Consider the following 21,366-nt stretch of genomic DNA (forward strand, 5'->3'; position numbering starts at 1 on the left):
GGGCTATTTCAAATACTCGATACTTCACATAAAAATTAAAAAAGAAATAAAAACATTTTTAAGAGCTAAGCGTTTGTATCCACTGACAGCAATGCCAATACCTAGTATATGATGACTTGAAACAAAACAAATGCCCATAAGGAAAAAAAGCTGTATTTTAATTTTATCTAAATTTATTATCAGTCAATAGTCCAGTAACATTTTCCTCTCAGTACAATACTCCCTTCTCTCTATAAGGCTGTTCCTGGGAGCCAGACAGTTTAGGTAATGAGGGAGGTTAAGTTAGGAGAGTAACTGCTTGCAGTTTTAAAAAGATAGTAACTTTTTGTTTCCCTCTTAATGTGCTAATAGTTGTGCCTAAAAAAATATGCAATTCTTAAAAAGGTACCATTTCTGATTTCTTTATTATCTGTAACCTTTGGAAACTAATCACATGAAACTACAAAATTAGCAAATGTCTTGAAATCTGTATATAAAACATAAGTTACCTCTAATTTCAAACTCTCATTTATTAGTGTACCACTCAATCTTAAAAAACAAAACAAAACAAAAACAAAAACGAAAAAGAAAAAAAAGCGGCTCCAAAGATAGTCTTATACCATTCTTTAAAAAAGGAAACTGTTCCTTTTAACTTTACACCCACCCCATACCCCAATTTCAAAACACATCATTTAATTGTCTTGGTCATGAACATTTCCAAGATGAGATTTTATATTTCGTTCCCATAGCTTCTGGTTATCAGAAAACCCATGCTTTCCTTTATTGAAAGAGTTTGGTCCAGCTGATGTTGGTGTATCCCTGCATTAAAAGAAAATAAATTTATTTAAAATTCTATAGATATTTTAATACACATTTACTTAGTATCTATTATAAACACAAGCTGAACATCAAAAAAGACTCTATAGAGCAAGGCCCTGAGCAACTTAGCAAGACCCTGTCTCAAAGTAAATAAAAGGGCTGAAGATGTACCTCAATGGTAAAGTGTCCCTGGAGATCAATAGCAAAGTGTCCCCTGGGTTCAATTACTAGTATCCCTACCCCAAAAACTTCTACAGAGATTTTTTGAAAATATTATTTCCAAAGATAGTTCAAAGACTTTTTTGGGGGGTAGGAGGGATACTAGGGATTTAATGCAGGGGTGCTTAACCACTGAGCCAATTTCCAGCTCCTTTTTATATTTTATTTAGTGATAGGGTCTCACTGCATTGCTTAGGGCCTCACTGAGTTGTTGAGACTGGCTTTGAACTCACAATCCTCCTTGTCTCAGACTCACAAGCTGCTGGGATTACAGGTGTGCACCACCACACCAGCCAGTTCAAAGACTTTAAATTCGGTAGGCCTGAGATGGGGTAGGAAGGCAAAACTGCTTTCCCCCAATCCTGTTTTCCAACATAGGGCATGATGCATCCCTGATACTAAAAATATTTTCCAAAGGAAAAGGACACATAAGATCAAGATTAAGTGGTAAGAATATCACTGTATCATTATGAGTGTAGTGAGTAAAAGCCACTTGTCTATTACACTAGAAAAAAATTGAAATTTAAAATCAGAAACATCTTCATAGCTTTTTCTTATTTGAAAAAATATAGGTTACAAGTAACTGAAAAGAAATATCCTAATCTGGGCATCTGTAATTTCAGCTATCTGGGAGACTGAGGCAGGAGGATCCTGAGTTTAAAACCAGCTTAGGCAACTTAGGGAAACCTGTCTCCAAAAATGAAAAGGGCTGTTGGAGAGTATACAGGGAAGAGTATACTCAGACATTGCTGATGGGACTGCTAATTGGTGTAACCACTACGGAAAGCAATATGGAGTTTCCTCAGAAAACTTGGAATGGAACCACCATTTGACCCAGTTATCCCACTTTTCAGTATATACCCAAAGGACTTAAAATCTGCATATTACAGTGATGCAGACACATCAACGTTTATAGCAGCTCAATTCACAATAGCTAAAGTATGGAACCAACATAGATGCCCTTCAACAGAAAAATATATAAAGAAAATGTGCTACATATACACAATGGACTATTACTCAACCTTAAAGAATGAAATTATGGCATTTGCAAGTAAATGGATGGAGCTGGAGAATATCATGTTAAGTTAAATAAGCCAAACCAAAAAACCAAAGGTTGAATTTTTTCTCTGATAAGCGGATACTGATTATAGGGGTGGGAGGTAGGTAAGAATGAAGGCACTTTGGATTGTGTATATAGGGTAATAATGTCTGTCTCATGAGTGTGAGCATGAGAAGGACAGTTGAATCAGACAGACATTATTACCCTATATACATGTATGATTACACTACTGGTGTGACTCTGCACCACGTACAGCCAGAGGAAGAAGTTGCATTCCATTTGTGTACAATGTAGCAAAATGCATTCTACTGTCATGTATAACTAATTAGAATTAAATAAATAAATAGGGCTGAGGATATAGCTCAGTGGGGTAAAGTACCCCTGTATTCAGTTCCCAGTAGTGAGGGAAAAATAAAAAGAATTAGCTTTAAATTATCGTTAAGTGTTTCTCCAAAAAGAACAGAAAATAAGATCACCCTTCTTCTTTGTGATAAGTCTAATTCTTACTTATCTTTAAACTCCAGTAGAGAGAAAATATAGAAAATTGTTTTGTTCATATGCACAAGAAAAGCCTTAACACTAAAAATATTATATGCAATTTATTCTTACTCTTAACTCAACCCTCTAATTTTCTTTTCTTTTAAATAGCCCTATTTATTTATTTTTATGTGGTGCTGAGGAACGAACCCAGGGCCTCACACATGCTAGGTGAGTGCTCTGCCACTGAGCCACAACTCCATCCCCATCATCCCTCTATTTCTGTAATAGTTACAAAAAACTATACTACCTTCCAATATTCTTCATCCTCATCTTTGCTTCTGGAGGCATTTCCTCTGGTTCACTCTGAAGAAAAAAATGAGTAAACTGAGACAAATATCATGCTAAATTTTACATCTAAATCTTTTAAAACATTTCAAATGCTACAAATTTCTGTAAAAGAAGAAAATTAGTTAATTATTTGTCTTAACCACAGTTTTAATAGAAAGGCACTTTCCAGAGTGCTGATTTTGAGTAAAGAAAAAAATGTGGTAAAAATCTCATTCAACACATTGTATACATGAAATGAAACACCAATCTGTGCTCTTATGTTCAATTATGTGAATTAAAATTTCTTTAATCATAGTTTCAAAATATCATTTTATGGCTTTTATCAAAAAGATTTTAAAAATGTTGACAAAGACATAGAAAGGGGAAGTCTCCTATATTGGTGAAAATGTAAATTACAATAATCATTATGGAATACAGGTTCCCCCCAAAACTAAAAATAACCAGGTACCCTGGCAGGAGCCTGTAATGTCAGCTACTCAAGAGGCTGAGGCAGGAATACTACAAGTTCAAGGCCTGCTTTGGCAACTTTATGAGATCCTTTCTCAAAATAAAAGGTAAAAAGGTCTGGGGCTACAGCTCAGTGGTAGAGTGTCCCTGGGATCAATCCCAATTACAAAACAAACCAAAAACAAAACCTAAAAACTAAAAATAAAACTACCATATGGTCAAACACTTCCACTAGTAAGTATATATCTAAAGAAAATCAGTATGACAAAAGAGATATCTATATTCCCATGTTTATTGCTGCACTATTCATAATAGCTATGACTAATATGAAGTTAACCTAAATGTCCACTGACGAATGGTTAGAAAATGGCACATAATTCACAATGAATATTGTTAAACCAAAATAAATAAAAGACTGAAATACTGTTATTTGCAGCAAAATGGATCAGGGTGGTGGACATTAAGTGAAATAAATCATGCAGAGAAGGACATATACAGCATGTTCTCACCCATATGTAGATGGTGAGGAAGCTGATGCCACAGAGATATACAGTACAACAGTAGTTACCAGAGGTCAGGAAAGGAGAGGGATGATAACAGTATAGGGGTTTGGTTTGACAGGTTTGTAGGATGAATAACTTTTTTTTTTTAATATTTATTTTTTAGTTGTACACAACAAATTTTGTTTATTTATTTTTATGTGGTGCTGAGGATTGAACCCAGGGTCTCGCAAGTGCTAGGCGAGCGCTCTACCACTGAACCACAACCCCAGTCCATCTTTTTTTTTTTTTTTGGTACCAGGGATTGAACCCAGAGGGGCTTAACCAATGAGCTAGAATCCCAAACCTTTTGATTTTGACACAGTTGTTAAGTTGCTTCTGGTCTTGCTTAATTTGCAATCTTCCTGCCTCAGGCTTCCAAGTTGCTTAGATTACAGGTTTGTGCTTCTGGACTCAGATAAGTAACTTAGTGCATGCCTCTCATGCAGAGGACCTGGGTTCAATCACCAGCACCACACACACACAAAAGACAAATGTCTGGGATAATGGATAAGCCATATCAACCTAATCTGATCATTACACTGTATACATGTACTGAAATGCTACATTGTACCCTATAAATATGTACATTGTACCATATAAATATGTACAATTGTTGTAAATTCAAGAATTAAACTTAAAAAGCCCATATGATAGAAATAAAATCATTAATGATTTATGTACTTACACTATGTGTTTAATGCTTTTATCTACACTATCTTAATTTAAAATTCTAACAATACAGTCCCATGTGCAGTATGATTATAATCATTTGCATTTTATAGGTTAAATGACAAGGTTACTTGCCCAAGATCACAAAGTTAATGATTAGCAAACTAGTCTGATGCCAAAGCCAAAGATCCTTAACCCCTTTACTGTACTGTTCTTTCTCAAAAGTACCTCTTTTATTCTAAGGACATTTTGAAAACTCAGTCCTTATTACTTTCTATACTTTCAGCTACTGAAAATTGTGAGATTGAGTTCTTTTCAGACTTATGGTTTTATGTATAAATACTACTGCTTAGCTTAGTAATAATATTTCTTTTTGTGCTACTGGGGATTGAAATAGGAGTTAGCACATGCTAGTCCAAGTGCTCCACTACTGAGATACATTCTTATCCTTTCTTATTTTAAGACAGGGTCTCAATAAATTGCCAAGACGGACTTTTTTAGTTGTAGATGGACACAATACCTTTGTTTTATTTTCACGTGGTGCTGAGGATTGAACCCAGTGTGTCACACGTGCTGGGCAATGTTCTACCACTGAGCCACAACCCTAGCCCTACCAAGAGTGGCTTTGAACTAGCTACTCTCTTGCCTCAGCCTCCTGAGTAGCTGGATTACAGATGTGTGCCACCAGGCATGCCTAAATATTATTATTATTTTTATTTTTAATATTTATTTTTTAGTTGCTGTTAGACACAATATCTTTTTTTTTTTAATTGCACATCACTCCTTTATTATACTGATCTGGAAAAAAGATTTATTACAGTTATGCTAAATGAGTACTGGGCCTCTGGGACAGGGTCAAGCAACTGGAACAAGACTCAGAAATCAGATACAGTAAAAGACACGGTTGGTCATGATCAAGAGGCATTACACTGCCACAAAACAAGGCAGAGGAGAGATTCTAAGATACAAAGCAAGTTACACTCCTGCACCTTACAGGCCAAGGAGCTTATCCCATATTGGTGTGAGGAATGGCTTAGTTTCTGGTGACCACATGTGGGACTAACCACTACTAGAAAAAACCCAGAAGGGTTTTGTTTAGTATTTATATATATACACACACACACACACACACACACACACACACACACACACACATTTTTTTTTTCTTTAGTGAAAGTAAATGTAACAAAAGTTAGGGTTGACCCCAACATTCTGGAGCCAGCTCCTCTGGAGTCAGGGAGTTGTCTTTCTTAAATCACCATGCACGTTATTTTTGTATTCCACTGGAATGACTAGAGCCCCCTGCTACCCATCTTCCCAGTGACCTGAACACAGAAGAGTACAGAACTGGCTCTTAGAAACACAAACAGGCTCTCTGGCTTCTTCTCATTGGTCATGCTTTGGCACAATTCCTCCCTACCCTTCTCATGAAAAAACCAACAACTACTACCTCAACTCTTTTGGATATAAGGAGCCTTCCCTGGGCTTAGATTGAGAACCTGTGCCCCAGAGTTTCTATTCTGATTACAATCTACAAAGGGAGTGGGTGCAGGAGACAAAATGCTAAAATTAAAGTGGGAGCTATTGGCCCCCATCTGCAGCTACAATTTAAAATGCCCACAGATGTGGTTAGTATGGTGATGCACGAGAGAGGTGCAAAGGAATGGACGGGCAGGGTCTTCCTTGGTACAGTAGTCTGCGATCTTTCCTTTACTTCTTTGCCTTGCCCTGTGCAGCCACGGCTTCCATTTTTATTTTTAATATTTATTTTTTAGTTGCTGTTAGGCACAATATCTTTATTTTTGTTTATTTTTTTATGTGGCGCTGAGGATCGAACCCAGGGCCTCGCACACGCTAGGTAAGTGCACTGAGCCACAACCCCAGCCCTAAATATTATTTTTAAAAATGCTATCTGCAAGACTTAGCTTAAGCTGGGCACAGAGGTGCCTGCCTATAATTCCAGCAACTGGAGAGGTTAAGGCAGGAACACAGCAAGTTGGAGGCCAGCCTCAGCAACTTAGACAGACACTGCCTTTAAAAACAAAAACAACCCATCCAATGACAAAACACTCACACACACACACACACACACACACACAAAACTTAAGGGGGCTTTCACTGATCAAATCTGGTATATTTGAGAATTATACTTTACTGAATAAGATAAAAATATATGAGTTACACTTATATGATAAAATTTTAAAATTTAAAAGTGATAAGAATAGCTCTTTCATAAGTAATAAATTTATAAATATACAGGAGTATGTTTAGTGTTTTCATTTGTGTTACAGTCTGGTTTAGAAGATTTGGGTTTCTTGTAGCAATAGGATTATGGTTAACATTAGTCACATATGTACATACAAATGTTTATAATGATGTATATAAATACGTATGTAAAAATATATGTGGATATTCCAAGTAATTGTTATATATATACACATACACACACACACACACACACAGTTTTAATTCAGAGTTACAAACTAGCATTATGGTTAGGGTTATGGATTAAAAATGTATGTAAATATATCTGAATATAAATACATAAGTAAAATCACATGAAATATATGTGTTTTTATCTTTAATTAGGTTATGGTAAGGGGAATTGTTAGGTTTTGTGTTAAAGATAGGGAAAGCCTGCAGAAATGAACATATATGAAAATATATATGGATTTATGTGAATATATAAATACATACTTCACAAAATACAGAAATATTCATGAAGTGTCACTGTTTATATGTAACAATATTTATGAATCTATATTCCACAGTATATAGGTACATTCATGTAAATTGTTATGGTTATATGTATAGAGGGTTCGGTGAGGCATAGCATTATTTTAGGTTTTGAACATTATTATCCAAATATATGAATATAATATAAATATTTATGTAAAAACGTACCTGAAAATACTAAATATACAGGGATTTGTATATAGTTAATTTTCAGATGAATATTTACATTGTTGTTTAGATGTATTTTATGAATATGTAACTGAATATATATGAAAATTTATGGGTAGGATTTTGTTTAGCATTAGGGTACATAAATATATATTTATAAACATATGAAGGAATATATATGTAAAAATATATATGGGTATTCAAAGTCATAATTATGATTTTTGTATAGAAGACTAATGATTATGGGAAGGATTAGGTTTAGTTCTGAGTTAGGTTGAGGATGAGGGTTTACCACTGGAATACATATCAATATTTATGTAAATACATATTAATATAGAATTAAAATTACATACAAAATTTTATAAATATATATACTTTCATCTATGGCTATTTTAAAGTTACATAGTATTTTTAAGCAAGTGTTAAATCTGGGTTTGCCTATGGAAATGGATATATAGGTAAAATATTTATGGATTTTTATGTGACTTTTAAAATTTATATTCCCAAATATAGGGGTACATTCATGTAAAGTAATCTGGTCTATATGTCTAGAGGTTTCTATTGAGCCGTAGTGGTAGAGACAGGATTATTTGTGAAAAAGGATTAAGATTAGAGTTAGGGTTTGAATGTTTATGTCCATGTATATAAACACAATGTGGATATATATGTAAAATATATACTAAAATATTTATTATCTCAATTTGTCTGTAGTTGAGTTTGGTGTTGAAATGGATGTTCACAATTTGATTTACACATAGGTTATAAATATGTAACTGAATATATATGAAAATTTATGATTTTGATTACCAATGGGGGGTGGGTATGTGTGTGTGTGTGTGTATATATACACATATATATGAATGAATAAGCATACATAAGAATATATTTGTAAAAACATACACAGATATTAAAAACAGCTCTTTCATTTAGTAAGAGACAGTTAATAAATACACAAGGCATGGTGGCATATATTATATCACCATTTGGAATACATTATCATAACTAATCCTGATAAGAATCACTAATGGATGTTAACATTAGTGAGTGAAGTTTTGAGAAATTATATATTTTTACATATTCTCAAAGCATATAAGATAAATTTTAATTTAGCTTTACAAAAATTTGACAGTGGAGAAATCTGGCAGGCACCATTTTAACTAAATGATCAAAGTTAACACTGCAGGAATGGGCATATTGACAGCATGTGCTCCCTAGTATGATGCATTGAGAACTTGGCACAACTTCTGTGGTATTCCTGCCAAAAGAAATGAGAATCTAAGCATGAAAAAAACACCAGACAAATGGAAAATGAGAGACACTGTAGAAAATAACTGTCCAGTATTCTTCAAAAATGTTACTGTCATGAAATACACAGAAAGATTGAGGAAATTATCCAAATTAAAGGAGACAATTGAAAAAAAAAATTTTTTTTGAAATGTCAAAACTCTGGGGTTGGGAAATAATTCAGTGGTAGAATGTGAGGTACTGATTTCAATCCAAGCAACAACTTGCTCCCAAAGCCAAAATTAACTGTTATCTACTTAGGTCAATATATTTGAACAATATATTTTGTTATTTAATTATGTTCTTGAATAAAAAATTAAGTGAATAGGGCTGGGGTTGTGGCTCAGTGGTAGAGTGCTCGCCTACCATGTGAGAGGCCCTGGGTTTGACCTCAGCACCACATAAAAATAATAAAGGTATTGTGTCCAACTACAACTAAAAAATAAATATTTTTTAAAAAATTAAGTAGATAAAGATTTTAGATACATGAGACAATTTTTAAAAACACATTTTTTAATTGTTCATGGACCTTTATTTTATTTATTTATATGTGAAGTGCTGAGAATTGAACCCAGTGCCATACTAGGTAAATGTTCTACCACTGAGCTACAACCCCACTCCTCTATTGTTTACTACCATTATAGTATTGTAGCAGAAAGAATATTGTTTCAATCTCTCTAAAACTTTTTTAAAATAGGGAAAACATGGGCTGGGAACTGGTACAGTGCTTGCCTCACATGCACAAGGCCCTGGGTTCAATCCCCAATATCACCCCCCGCCCAAAATATATATATATATATATATATGAATGAAAGACATTAAAGTATGATGCAAAGACTATAGGACAAGAAACCAGAAAACCTAAGGTTCAAAATGTGTATGAATTACCATATAATCATGCATGGTTAATTTCTCCATTTGTAAAATATGAATACATGTACAATCCACAGGGACATATAGAATGTAAAATAATGTGAAAAGATAATCAAATAGTTAGGCATTCAAGGTAAGGTTTTATTATATAATGCACGTGCTTCCAGCCTATGTACTTCTACACATTTTTCCTTCTTCCTATATCATATTCCATGCTATAATCTGCTACCTACTCTCTTTAAGAATGTTACAGATATTATTTAGATTAGCGCTTTTGTTTTTAATTTTTTTTTCTTCTGGGCAACAGAATACTTTTTTTTTCCCTCCATAAATTACTTGGGTTTCCAAATATCAGATAGAGGTACAACTTATAAGTGAAATAAGGGCAAAACACCAGAGTCCTGCTTGTTAAACATCAGCTTCCCATACCACTATAACTGCCATAGGATCCAAGAACTCTGAGTAGTTTTTAAAAATTTAGGAACTAGGGGCTGGGGTTGTGGCTCAGTGGTAGAGCACTTGCTTAGCATATGTAAGGCACTGGGTTCGACTCTCAGGATTGCACATAAAAAAATAAAAATAAAGTTCTATCAACAACTAAAAATAATGTTTTAAAAAATCTACCAACTAAATTGAGACCAAGCATCCCTGGAATCTCAAAACTCAGGAGAAACAAGGAAAGAGTTTGATATCAACCTGGGCAACATAGTGAGACACTATCTCAAAAAACCAAACTCTCCCCACCAAAACAGTCTGCTAGGAGTATAGCTTAGTGTTAGAAGATGTACTTAGCATGGGCAGGACCCCAGGTTCTTCCCTAGAATGTATATGCAGCCTTTCTTTTTGTTTTGTTTGTTTGGTACTGGGGATTGAACCCCCTGAGCCATTTCCCCAGCCCTTTTTTATTTTTTACTTAAAGATAGGGTCTAACTGAATTGCTTAGGGACTTGCTAAGTTGCTGAGGCTGGCTTGGAACTTGCGATCCTCCTGCCTCAGCCTCCTGAGCCTCTGGGATTACAGGTATACACTACCTTGCCTGGCAAGTTACAGTCTTTGTTTTATAGTTGAGAAAACTAAGGCTCAGAAAAATAAAAATGATTTATTCAGGTTTCTACTGGTTAATAACTAGTCAAGACATGGTTACAATTCAGGTCTTTCAATTGCTAGTCCAGGTGTCTTTCTATGCTGCTACATCCAGTACTTGTTTATTTCTTTTCTGAATGTCCACAGTACTTCACCTCTTCGGGTATTTTTCATTTTTATCTCACTAATTTACATATAAGTCTCCTTCTACTAGACTAGTTCCTAGAGGAACATTGTCTGATGTCTTGTAATATCATAGTGCCTAGTACATACAAAGCAATCAAATGTGTAAATGAGTAAAGGAGAACACAGTAATAACCACAGTGATTCTTTCCCTATTGACTCAGGCTCCAATGGTTCCACATTTATCCTTGTCCAATACTCCTCTAAAAAACTCTCCAGGGGCTGGGGTTGTGGCTCAGTGGCAGAACACTTGCCACTGAGGCACTGGGTTCGATCCTCAGCAACACATATAAATAAATAAAAAATAAAGGTATGACAACTAAAAAATATTAAAAACAAAAACAAAATAACAACTCTCCAAATGGTGCTATTTGCTACCTGTGACTTGAAAACTGATGTCTCAGTTTATAAGTCTTCCTTGATTACTGAAACCCTGACTAATGTTTTAGTATAAAATTTGTATTACTTCTTTTATATATATTCTTCTGAAATCACTCTATTCCCAGTGTTTGGGCCCCTCTGAATGTATAATCCCTACCCCTACCTGCCCAGGTGCTGGGGATTGAAACCAGAGCCTTGAAAATATCAGACAAGCACTCTACCACTAAGATATATCCTATCCCTTTTTATTTTATGTTGAGATCTTCCTGCATCACCTCTTGAGTAGCTGGGGTTACAAGTGTATGCTCCCATATTCAGCTTGAATAATATAATTTACAGCTTTCGGGAACAATTACTTACATATTGTATAATACTTGATTGTTACATATACAGGGTTCTCATCTTATATGGGGATTAGATTTTCAAGTCACAGCCTAATATAGATCATAATCAAATTGTGTTTGAAAATTCCACTGGTTATCCATAAGCATGGTAAGACAGGCATGAGAGAACTGGAACTGATCAATCTAATAAGCATCTCAAGCTCACTCTGTGCCTACTGAGAAGTGCTGGCAGAATCACCTGTACTATTTCCATCTCCTATGGAAAGCATGTTATTACAGCTGCCTTCTATAACATGAAAGCACAATACATCATCACTGAAGACCCCAACTATATCCTACATATTTCCTAGCACATATATTCATAATAAGCATTTATTGTTTTGGTTCTTAGGTTTCTTGCCCCCAAACTTAACAACATTTTTAAATAATCCTACAACCAAACAAAATAAATACAAAATAGAAATATCCAGTTTTTGTAGGTGCTACAATTTAGTAACACCATTAATATAACCTAAAATTTGTCATTAATACTCTCCTAAAAGAACTGGTTAAAGTAAAATAAAAGAGATATTAACTTACATCTTCATCTTCATTAAAAGCTGCTGCTACTGAAAGGGTTTTTGGAGCAAGAGTTGGAACAGTTTCTTTAGGCTTCTGAAGAAGAAACGTTAAAAAGAACACTAGATGAGTCACATTTGTAGAGAACTGTTTGATATAAATCTTGAAAAATTCAACTTTGTTTTCATAAATTTCTATAGTAAGGAACCTAGTATTTGCACTATGTCTGAAAATGTAGGTTATCTGTGGGTAGGTTTAACTTTGTTATTTATTATATCCATTTGTTTACCTATTAGAAAAAATAATTATCCAGCTAGGATCTATAATTTAATAGTACTTAACCAAAGGGTATTTGATACAAAATGATAAATTAATACGTCCCCATAGTAACAATCAGTATAAAAGTGCCTTGAGAACATACAAGGCATCATGACTCATCTTCCTCTACCCTTTTTACTAAAACTCTACATCTATCCTTTTTACCCTTTGGGCTTCAGACAAGTCATCATTTCTATATGACCTAAATTTTTAACAAAATAAACTATTCTATCTCCATTCTCTCACCACCCATTTAGTCTTTACCCTACTACAATCTAGCTCCCACCCTAACCATTTACCATCGCCCTAGAATTATTCTTTATGAGGTCACCAATAACTGGTGTGCTGCATTTGATTCTAATCACCAGCTTCTTTTTGAAAATATCTCTCCCTTGTCTTCTGGAATAATTTTTTTTTTTTTTAAATTGGTTAGTCTGCTAATTCTCTGACCTATTGTTTTCTCTCCCCCTTCCCTGCTGCTCCTCACTTAACAATACAGATACCTAGGATTCTACTACTGGTAGCAACGTTTCATTCTTTGTATTTCCCAGGTCAATTTCATTCATTTCCATAGTTTCATTCATTTTCCATAGGTTCCATGGTTAAAAAAATATTAATTTGAGGTTTATATCTTAAAACAAGGGATCAAACATTGATCTTTAAAAGATTACTGCTTTGCCGAAAAACTAAAAAAAAAATATTAAAAAATTCTCTCTCTCTCTCTCTCTCTCTCTCTTTCTCTCTCCACTCTCTCTTAAAAAAAAAAAAAAAAAGATTACTGCTTTAAAGTACATAGTACTCAAGGTCTAGTTTTAGTTTCAAAGATAATCAGAAAGCTTTTCTTATCAAGCAATTTCTTACTAAAATTAATCTTTTAAGATACAAATAACTGATTTCTGGAGATATTACTTTTTTGTGTTGTACTAAGGATCAAAGCAAAAGCCTTCCAAATGCTAACCACATGCTATACCACTGGGCTATGCCCTAGTCCATAGATATTGTTACTGAAACTGAAAGATTAAAAAAAAAAACAAAACTGAAATTCTTTCTCAAAATATCTTTCAGAGGTCTTGCTTAACTCATACAAACTCACTACTTTATAAATCATGCATTTTCTATAATATTGTTCCCTCTAAAATTCTACATCTTTATTAAAAACTGATTTTATTGAGATAATTCATCTTGATCTTTCCTAAGAGTGCTAATCACTTCTTAAATATATATAAGTTAATACATGAAAGACTAAGAAATGCATCTTTAAAAAAACTTCTTTTAGTTGTAGATGAACACAATACCTTTATTTACTTATCTTTATGTGGTACTGAGGATCCAACCCAGTGACTCACATGTGCTAGGTGAGCACTCCATCACTGAGCCACAATCCCAGCCCGGAGAAATGCAACTTTTTATACTTAATTTACCATAACCTAGTAAAAGCAGGTTTCCAAAACAAATCCTTAATACCCGTTACAAATATCATACATAAAGTAACTTACACTTGATCCAAGTTTGATGGATATGGCTGATGCTTTCTTTGTTGTCTGACTACCTATGGCAAATCCAAACTTGGAGATCTTTGTAGGCTTTGTTGGGAGGTCTGCAGCTTCTTCTTCAGCTGATCGCTTCTCAGCGCTGCGACTGGAACTTTCCCCTCCATTACTGGAAGAAACAGTCTTAGTTTTCACAGGTTTTTCTGCTTCTTCTTCAGGTCCTGGTGAAGTCGAAACAACTTACCAAGATGAGCTATTTTTACTGAGCAGATTGATGGGAGCAGCAACCTCAAAAAGCATCGTTATAAGGAAGATACCTCTGCAGTTGTCACCTACTGACCCAACAGTCTCTTCCACTGTTTGTTAGAGTATATAGCAGGAACTGAGATTGTGTGGCAGTAGAAGAGGCTCCCATGAATTAACTAGCATAAAATACAGAGCAATTTAAAATTATAAACACAGAGTTCACAAAAAAGTAAAGACCCTTCAACTAAACACTACCACAGACATCATACAATAATATAGTTATTTGTGGAATTCTGCTTTTTAGAAATCAAGATCTATAAATTATTTTTTGCAAACTAATCTGTGAGGAATCAGTCATGTGGCAAGATAATACATTTGGCTAATAAATTCTAACATTCTCAATAATGTGTATGAGTCACACAAAGTATCTTGTCATATAAAGGACCATTATTATCCAAACTTCAGTATTAACACAGCCTAGTTATATTTTTGAGTGATGTGTTCTTCATGTACATCTCACACAATCTTAGGAGTTGAAAAAGAACTTCAAAAAGTCTAGTCAACTCCTCTTGAATAATTTAATTCTCCTCTGAAAGCATGGTTATCACCTGTTTTAAGCTACCTGTAAGCACTAATACAAGTCTTGGTTTACATTTTCTCATCAAAGATGAGCTTATAACTTCAAACAGTAGAAAGCATACATATATAGGTTTGGAAGTATGTTGTCTTTTAGTAATTTTGCTTATATTTGTATTCAGTCAATTGTGAGTTTGCATCTAGAATATCTTAGATCTCTTACATAAGAAGACTAATTATGATGCAGGGCATGGTGGCGCATGCCTGTAAGCCCAGCAGGTGGGAGAATGAAGCAGGAGGACCACAAGTTCAAAGTCAGCCTCAGCAACTTAGTGAAGCCTGAAGCAACTCCACAACTGTCTCAAAATAAAAAGTAAAAAGGGCTGGGGATGTGTGATTCAATCGCTGGTACAAAAACAACAACCCAAACCAAACAGGGATGTAAGACATCATTCATCAATTCATCATCACCATCAAAAATTTTATATTCTCTCTCTAATATGCCAATTCACCCCATAGAATGTATTGTTACATTGGATAAAGAGTTCACTTGTGAGTAAAGAGAAGATGCTTTGGGGTACAGTCTAAAGAAAATGGGACAAAAAGTTAGAATGGGGTAGGCAGGAGGTGGGGGAACCAAACATTAATAGACCGATGAACAAGATAGAAAGAATTGAGGTTATAGATCTAGATCTGTATAGTTCTGAAATGATAGCACTTTGAATAGAAAATTTGATTTTATTTAGACAAAAAATAAAAGGAAATTTATTCTCTTTGGACAAAGGGTGAAAGTTGTAGTGACAATGTAGGGAGGAGTAGTTAAGCAGGATTAAGCTTGGGATTTATCTAAAAGGAAATATAGTGTTGGAACATTGCTTTAAGTGCCATTCACTTATTTATATGTTAAATTATAAAAGCATCTAAAGAATTAAAGACTGTTATTCAATAGCTGAGAAGTAGAACTTTTTAATAAATATAGAATCTCTTTAAAAAATAATATGATGTAAATATTAAGTTTTTCATTCTATGTTTACAACTAAAAGCATTTATACTAATTTATCCTACGTTAGTTTTAAGTTTGATATTTCATAATAAAACTCAAGCAAAACTGTGATGATGCACAGTTAAAATTGGAAATTTGGCTATACATATTTAAACAGAAAACCCATTGGCTTTACATATTACAGTCTATAAAGGCACAAATTGTGTGCAAACAAAATTGGAAAACATTAAAATAAAGAGCATAAAGAACGCTTTAGACTTGATTGTAGTGTAACTCTTCTTTTTGAATCATGACCCAAAGGCCATAATTAGTTAAGATTTCCAATTCTTTTAGAGCCTATCTTTTCTTTTAGTTTCCTTTTCTAAAAATAATCTTAGAACAGGCAACTTGGAGGATTTAAAGTATAAATAAGAAAAAGGGAAAAGATTCTTATTATAATGTTAAATGTGTCAGCTAGCTGAAATTGGATGTGTAATAAATGGACTACAATACTTCCAATCCCATTAGAAGAAATCTTTCTAGAGATTTCCATGGAGATTGCTTCAGAAAAAGGTAGCATGGAGAACTATTTTACTATTCATTTCATAATCAACTGGTAACAACTTAATCCCATTCACATCTCTTCTTCTCATCTGAAGAGGCACACTAGACCATCCAAATCACAGGTCCACACAAAAGATCAAACACATACTGTTATGTGTTTTTGGTACAGGGATTGAAACCAGGGGTGCTTTACCACTGAGCTACATCCCTAACCCTTTTAATTTTTCATTTTGAGACAGGGTCTCACTAAACTGCTTAGGGCCTTGCTAAATTGCTGAGGCTGGTCTTGAATTTGTGGTGCCCAAGCCACTAAAGTTATAGGCATGGCCACTGCACCCCCTTCTTGTTTATTTTTGTGGTGTTTCAAATATGATAGGCAAGCACTCTACCACTGAACTACACCTCCATCCCACACTATGTTTACTAGGTTTTTTCCTACATGTGACTGAGTCCAGATCAAGCACTTTATTTCTGTACATAATAAATAAATTGGCCTTCCCAAACTCAAAAAGTGTTTTTGATTTTGTTTTTAAAGCCACTGTAAAAACTATATGAACATCTTCAGATCAGAAGATGACTAGATGAGGGGAGAAAGAAATGAAGGAAAGAGGGTACACGATCAGCTCTCCTTTTTTATTTTTAGTTGTAGATGGACACAACACCTCTATTTATTTACTTTTATGTGATGCTGTGTATTGAACCCAGTGCCTCACATAGTGAGGCAAGTGCTCTACCGCTGAGCTACAATCCCAGCCCCTCCTACCTTTATTTATTTATTTTTTGAATATTTTTCATATTTATTTTTTAATATTCGGCGGAAACAACATCTTTCTTTGTATGTGGTGCTGAGGATCAAACCCGGGCCACATGCATGACAGGTGAGCACGCTATCGTTTGAGCCACAACCCAGCCCCTACCTTTATTTTTATTTACTTATTTTTTGTGGTACTGGGGATTTAACCCATGCACTCTACCAATGAGCTACACCCACAGCCTTTCTTATTTTTATTTCGAACAGGGTCTCCCCAAGTTGCTAAGGCTGGCCTTGACCTGTAATCTTCCTGCCTCAGCCTCCCCAATGCCTGAGATTACAGGATCACACCACTGTACTCAGCTTCATTTCTTAGCTTCTAAGGGCTCAATGTGTCACATGGATTGAGTTTCTATTTTATCTTTATATAATGCTCTTAACAATTATGTGGCAAACCACACAAAGCACTTAGAAAATAAAGCAAAAGGAATAAACAATGGACTAAGATGGGAAAACATGAGAGCCAAATCCGTTACCATTATTTAAAATGAGACATCCTGTATTTTGGGTCTGTGGGAAACAAAAGTTTAGACAACCAATAATTACTAAATGTGAAGATTTTTAGTAAAGTGAATTGTAATTTAAAAATGAACACATAATCAATATTTTTAAAATAAGAAATCATATATCAATTTATAACATAAACATGGATAAAATACAAACTATTTCTTTATTAAAGAACATTTTAATAAAAGGGATTGTTTAATTTATATTAATTTTGAGCAAACAAGATGCATAGATTAATTAATGTGAGATCAAATTGCACATTATGCTAATAGTTTTTTCTTTTTCCTTTTTCACTGAATAGGTGGGGTATGCCTTAGAGCACAAGGGTACTTTGTTTTGAAAAAATTACCCAATAAGAAAGTGAGTCTATAATGGTACCCCTCAAGACCCATTTGCATTCTGTCAGCTTCCTTATCCAAAAAAGGGCACACAGTTATTCTGTGATAGGACTGGTGTGCCATTTATATGAGAATGTATTCAAGTGTTTGGCACAGTAAATGTCAATTTCACTGAAGAAGTTCTTAGCATAATCTTTTAAAAATATTTTTACTTGTAGATAGACAAAATACCTTTATTTTATTTATTTATTTTTAATTGGTCCAAAGGATTGAACCCAGTGCCTCACACTTGCTAGGTAAGTGCTATACCACACTAAGCTACCACCCAAGCTCTTAGCATAATCTTTGAAAGACTGAGATGGCTAAGATTATGTAAATATAGCTCTTCTTTAAAATTGTATTTATCTTAAAAAGCTATAAAAATTTAACCAAAAAGAGGAGGAAAAAAAATCTATCCAAAGTGTAACTCCTCTTTAAAGTGAAAACAGGTAGTTCAAGTAAGTAGCTTCTCTCTCAGACACACATTAACTACAGAAGTAATCTGCTCATAAAAACCCATACTTCTGGGGCTAGGAATGTAGCTCACTAGTAAAGCACATGCTTAGCATGGTGAGGCTCTGGGTTCAATCCCTTGCACTAACAAAAGATAAAAAAAAAAAAAAATGAAGTGTTTATATTTCCAATGTAATGGATTACTCAATAGGAATAAAAATTCTGAATACTCTCTTGGTTTGTCCATAGGACAAACATGACAGTGTTCTTTAAAAAGTGACTACTTGCAACAAAATTATCAATTTAGAAATATCCAAAGTATGAAATGTTTTAACTATGATTACTTAGCACAACTGCATTAAAAACATGTGACATTCCAGAGCTGGGGTTGTGGCTCACAGGTAGAGTGCTCCCACAGCATGCGTGGGGCACTGGGTTCAATCCTCAGCACCACATAAAGTAAAATAAAGACACTGTGTCCACCCGAAATGAAAAAATACATATTAAAAAAAAAGATATTCCAAATATAGCTTAGATGCAACAGCACTACTTTTTTGTAAAGGAAATGAGGCTAATGATGTAGAAATTCAGGGACAGTAGTTATTCTAAGTTACCAACAAAAACAATAATAATTTTTCTGATACTAAAGCAAGGTAATTTTTCCTGTTTTTTTTTTCTTTCTTTTTTTTGTACTCAGGGGCACTAGACCACTGAGCCACATCCCCAGCCCTATTCTGTATTTTATTTTGAGACAGGGTCTCACTGAGTTGCTTAGCGCCTTGCTTTTTGCTGAGGCTGGTTTTGAACTCCCCATCCTCCTGCCTCAGCCTCCTGATCTGCTGGTATTACAGGTGTACCCACCAATTGCTCTGCAAGCAAAGTAATTTTATAATCCCCAAACACCCTAAAATGGAAACATGAATATTCATAATACAAAGTTAACTACTCTCAACTGAAAGGTGGCAGAAAGATTACAGTGTCTATGCTAACATTTAAAGTATATTCTGGCAGCACATTAAACACATCTCCTCCACTCTTTAAAGTCAGGAATACAGAAGATTCTTTAGGCTCTGTATTTTTGCTTTTCCTCAAATTACTTCTAAATTTTTACATAATTTTACCTGACAGCTTCTCAGGTAATTTTTTTTGGTCAGAAAAAAAAATATTCCAGACAAGTGCTAGATGTTTTACACTGTTTCATAAGCTATTTTACTGCTTTTAATAAATAGGGGTGGGGGGCTTCATTTCCGCCAGTAACAACTCTCCATATTTTTTAAAAAGAAATTCTGAACATTACACTTTTTCGATATTTTTTTGATCCCACTACAATTCACATTAAACATGTTAGTAGGTCATATTATTTGCTTTCATGTGCTATTAATCTTCTGTATTTTCTCATATTAAATACTTTCAGGGATAAGACTTAACGGAGTCAGAATAGAAAATAACATTTAAAAAGCGTTTTAAACAAGACAATATAATCAGCTCCCACGTTAAAATCACTTGTCTTGCTATGACGGGGGTTGGGGGGAAGGGGGGTGCCCTGGGGAGATTGTTTCTTCTCCTTAATGCAAAAGACCTGGAATTTATGAGGGTAGCGGGGCCAGAAAAGAAGATCTGAAACCTGAGTTCAATACTGTATCAATACACAGTAAGAGTCACACTAGACTACTAAGCCACTTAAATTTATCTGGCTTGCTTGCGATAAACTGGTAGTAGCCTAATTTGGAAAGGCATACTTCCGAGAAAGGCGATCAAACCATAACGCTAGAAACCCACAGCTTAAATCAGTGGGTGATTGTTCTTTTCCTCCATCCCCTCTGTCCATCTCATAACAGGGTCACTATTATGCCTGAAAATAAAGGAAAGAGCAGGCCGGGGTTGTCCACCTCCTCAGTGAAAAGGGAACAGCAAGCGTAATTAACTCCTACGTGTGTAACTGAGAGATCTGCACCTTTGGAAACTCGGCCTTGGGCCAGTTTCCGCGGCCACTGCTCGGTGGCTCACACTGTGTGTGTTTGTGTGTGGAGAGTGAGAGTGGGTGGTGGTGTGTTTTGTGTGATTTGTGTCTCCGCTGTGGAGGTAGCGGCTCCTGCTCCGCCGCTCCGGGTCCCACCCCAACTTCAGTCTCCCTTTCTGGTGCCCATCTTCCTTCTCAGAAGGAGGGCCTCCGCAGAGGCCATGAGGTGAGGGACAGTGGCCAGCTCTCTCCCGGCAAGGAAGCGATATGGGTCTGGATCCCAGCGGGCCGCACCGGGCGTGCCCGGGGCTCGCCTGGGCCCAGCACCTAACCGAGTGAGCGCCAGATTCGCCCAATATTTCTCCACCCCATTCCCCCCACCCCGGGGAGCTCAACGAAAGGCCCAGAGCATCCCACACATCCCGCGACGCTGGGGTTGTGTTCACCTCCGGCGGCTCCAACTCGCTGCGGCTTTTCAGGCTTCTCCTCTCCCGCCTTCCCGTCCGCCATTTTCCCCGCCGCGGCCTCCCCTGCAGCTACGCCAAGGACGTCACGGCCCCGCCCAGCAACCATTGAGCTTTAGAGCCATCTGGAGAGGTCGCTGACTAGAGAGGCCCAGATGAGTGAAAAGAGGGACCGCCCAAGACAAGCGGATGTGACGTCATCGAATGACTGCCTCTGAAGAAAGGGAGAGGAAAGAGGAGCGCTGGGATTGGCGTTCTATGCATCGGACTGGGTAGGGAGAGGCACGTCAGTGGCAGATTCGGAGAAGTGATGGGATGTGAGAACATAACCCTGGAGACGTTGGCGGAGCCTTAGAAGGTTTCTGCTTTTGCAGATGTGCTTGCAGTTGAAGCTGGTCGGGTCTTTCTGGCTTTCCTGGTCACATGTGCCCAGGAAAGATGGAGG

General features: G+C 35.7%; 1 protein-coding gene across 1 annotated transcript; it reads right to left on the bottom strand.

Annotated features, from left to right (window-relative positions):
• Nucleotides 1-573: 573 nt before the first annotated feature.
• On the bottom strand, nucleotides 574-21,036 carry Pcnp (PEST proteolytic signal containing nuclear protein). Its single transcript, XM_076868804.1, has 5 exons — nucleotides 20,904-21,036; nucleotides 13,988-14,202; nucleotides 12,195-12,269; nucleotides 2,865-2,920; nucleotides 574-798 (listed from the first exon to the last, which is right to left on the bottom strand). The coding sequence occupies exons 1-5, from the start codon at nucleotides 21,028-21,030 to the stop codon at nucleotides 672-674; spliced, it is 600 nt and encodes a 199-aa protein (XP_076724919.1). The 5' UTR covers nucleotides 21,031-21,036; the 3' UTR covers nucleotides 574-671.
• Nucleotides 21,037-21,366: the final 330 nt, after the last annotated feature.

This window comes from Callospermophilus lateralis, chromosome 10, assembly GCF_048772815.1.
Source record: "Callospermophilus lateralis isolate mCalLat2 chromosome 10, mCalLat2.hap1, whole genome shotgun sequence".
Classification (NCBI taxonomy): Eukaryota; Metazoa; Chordata; class Mammalia; order Rodentia; family Sciuridae; genus Callospermophilus; species Callospermophilus lateralis.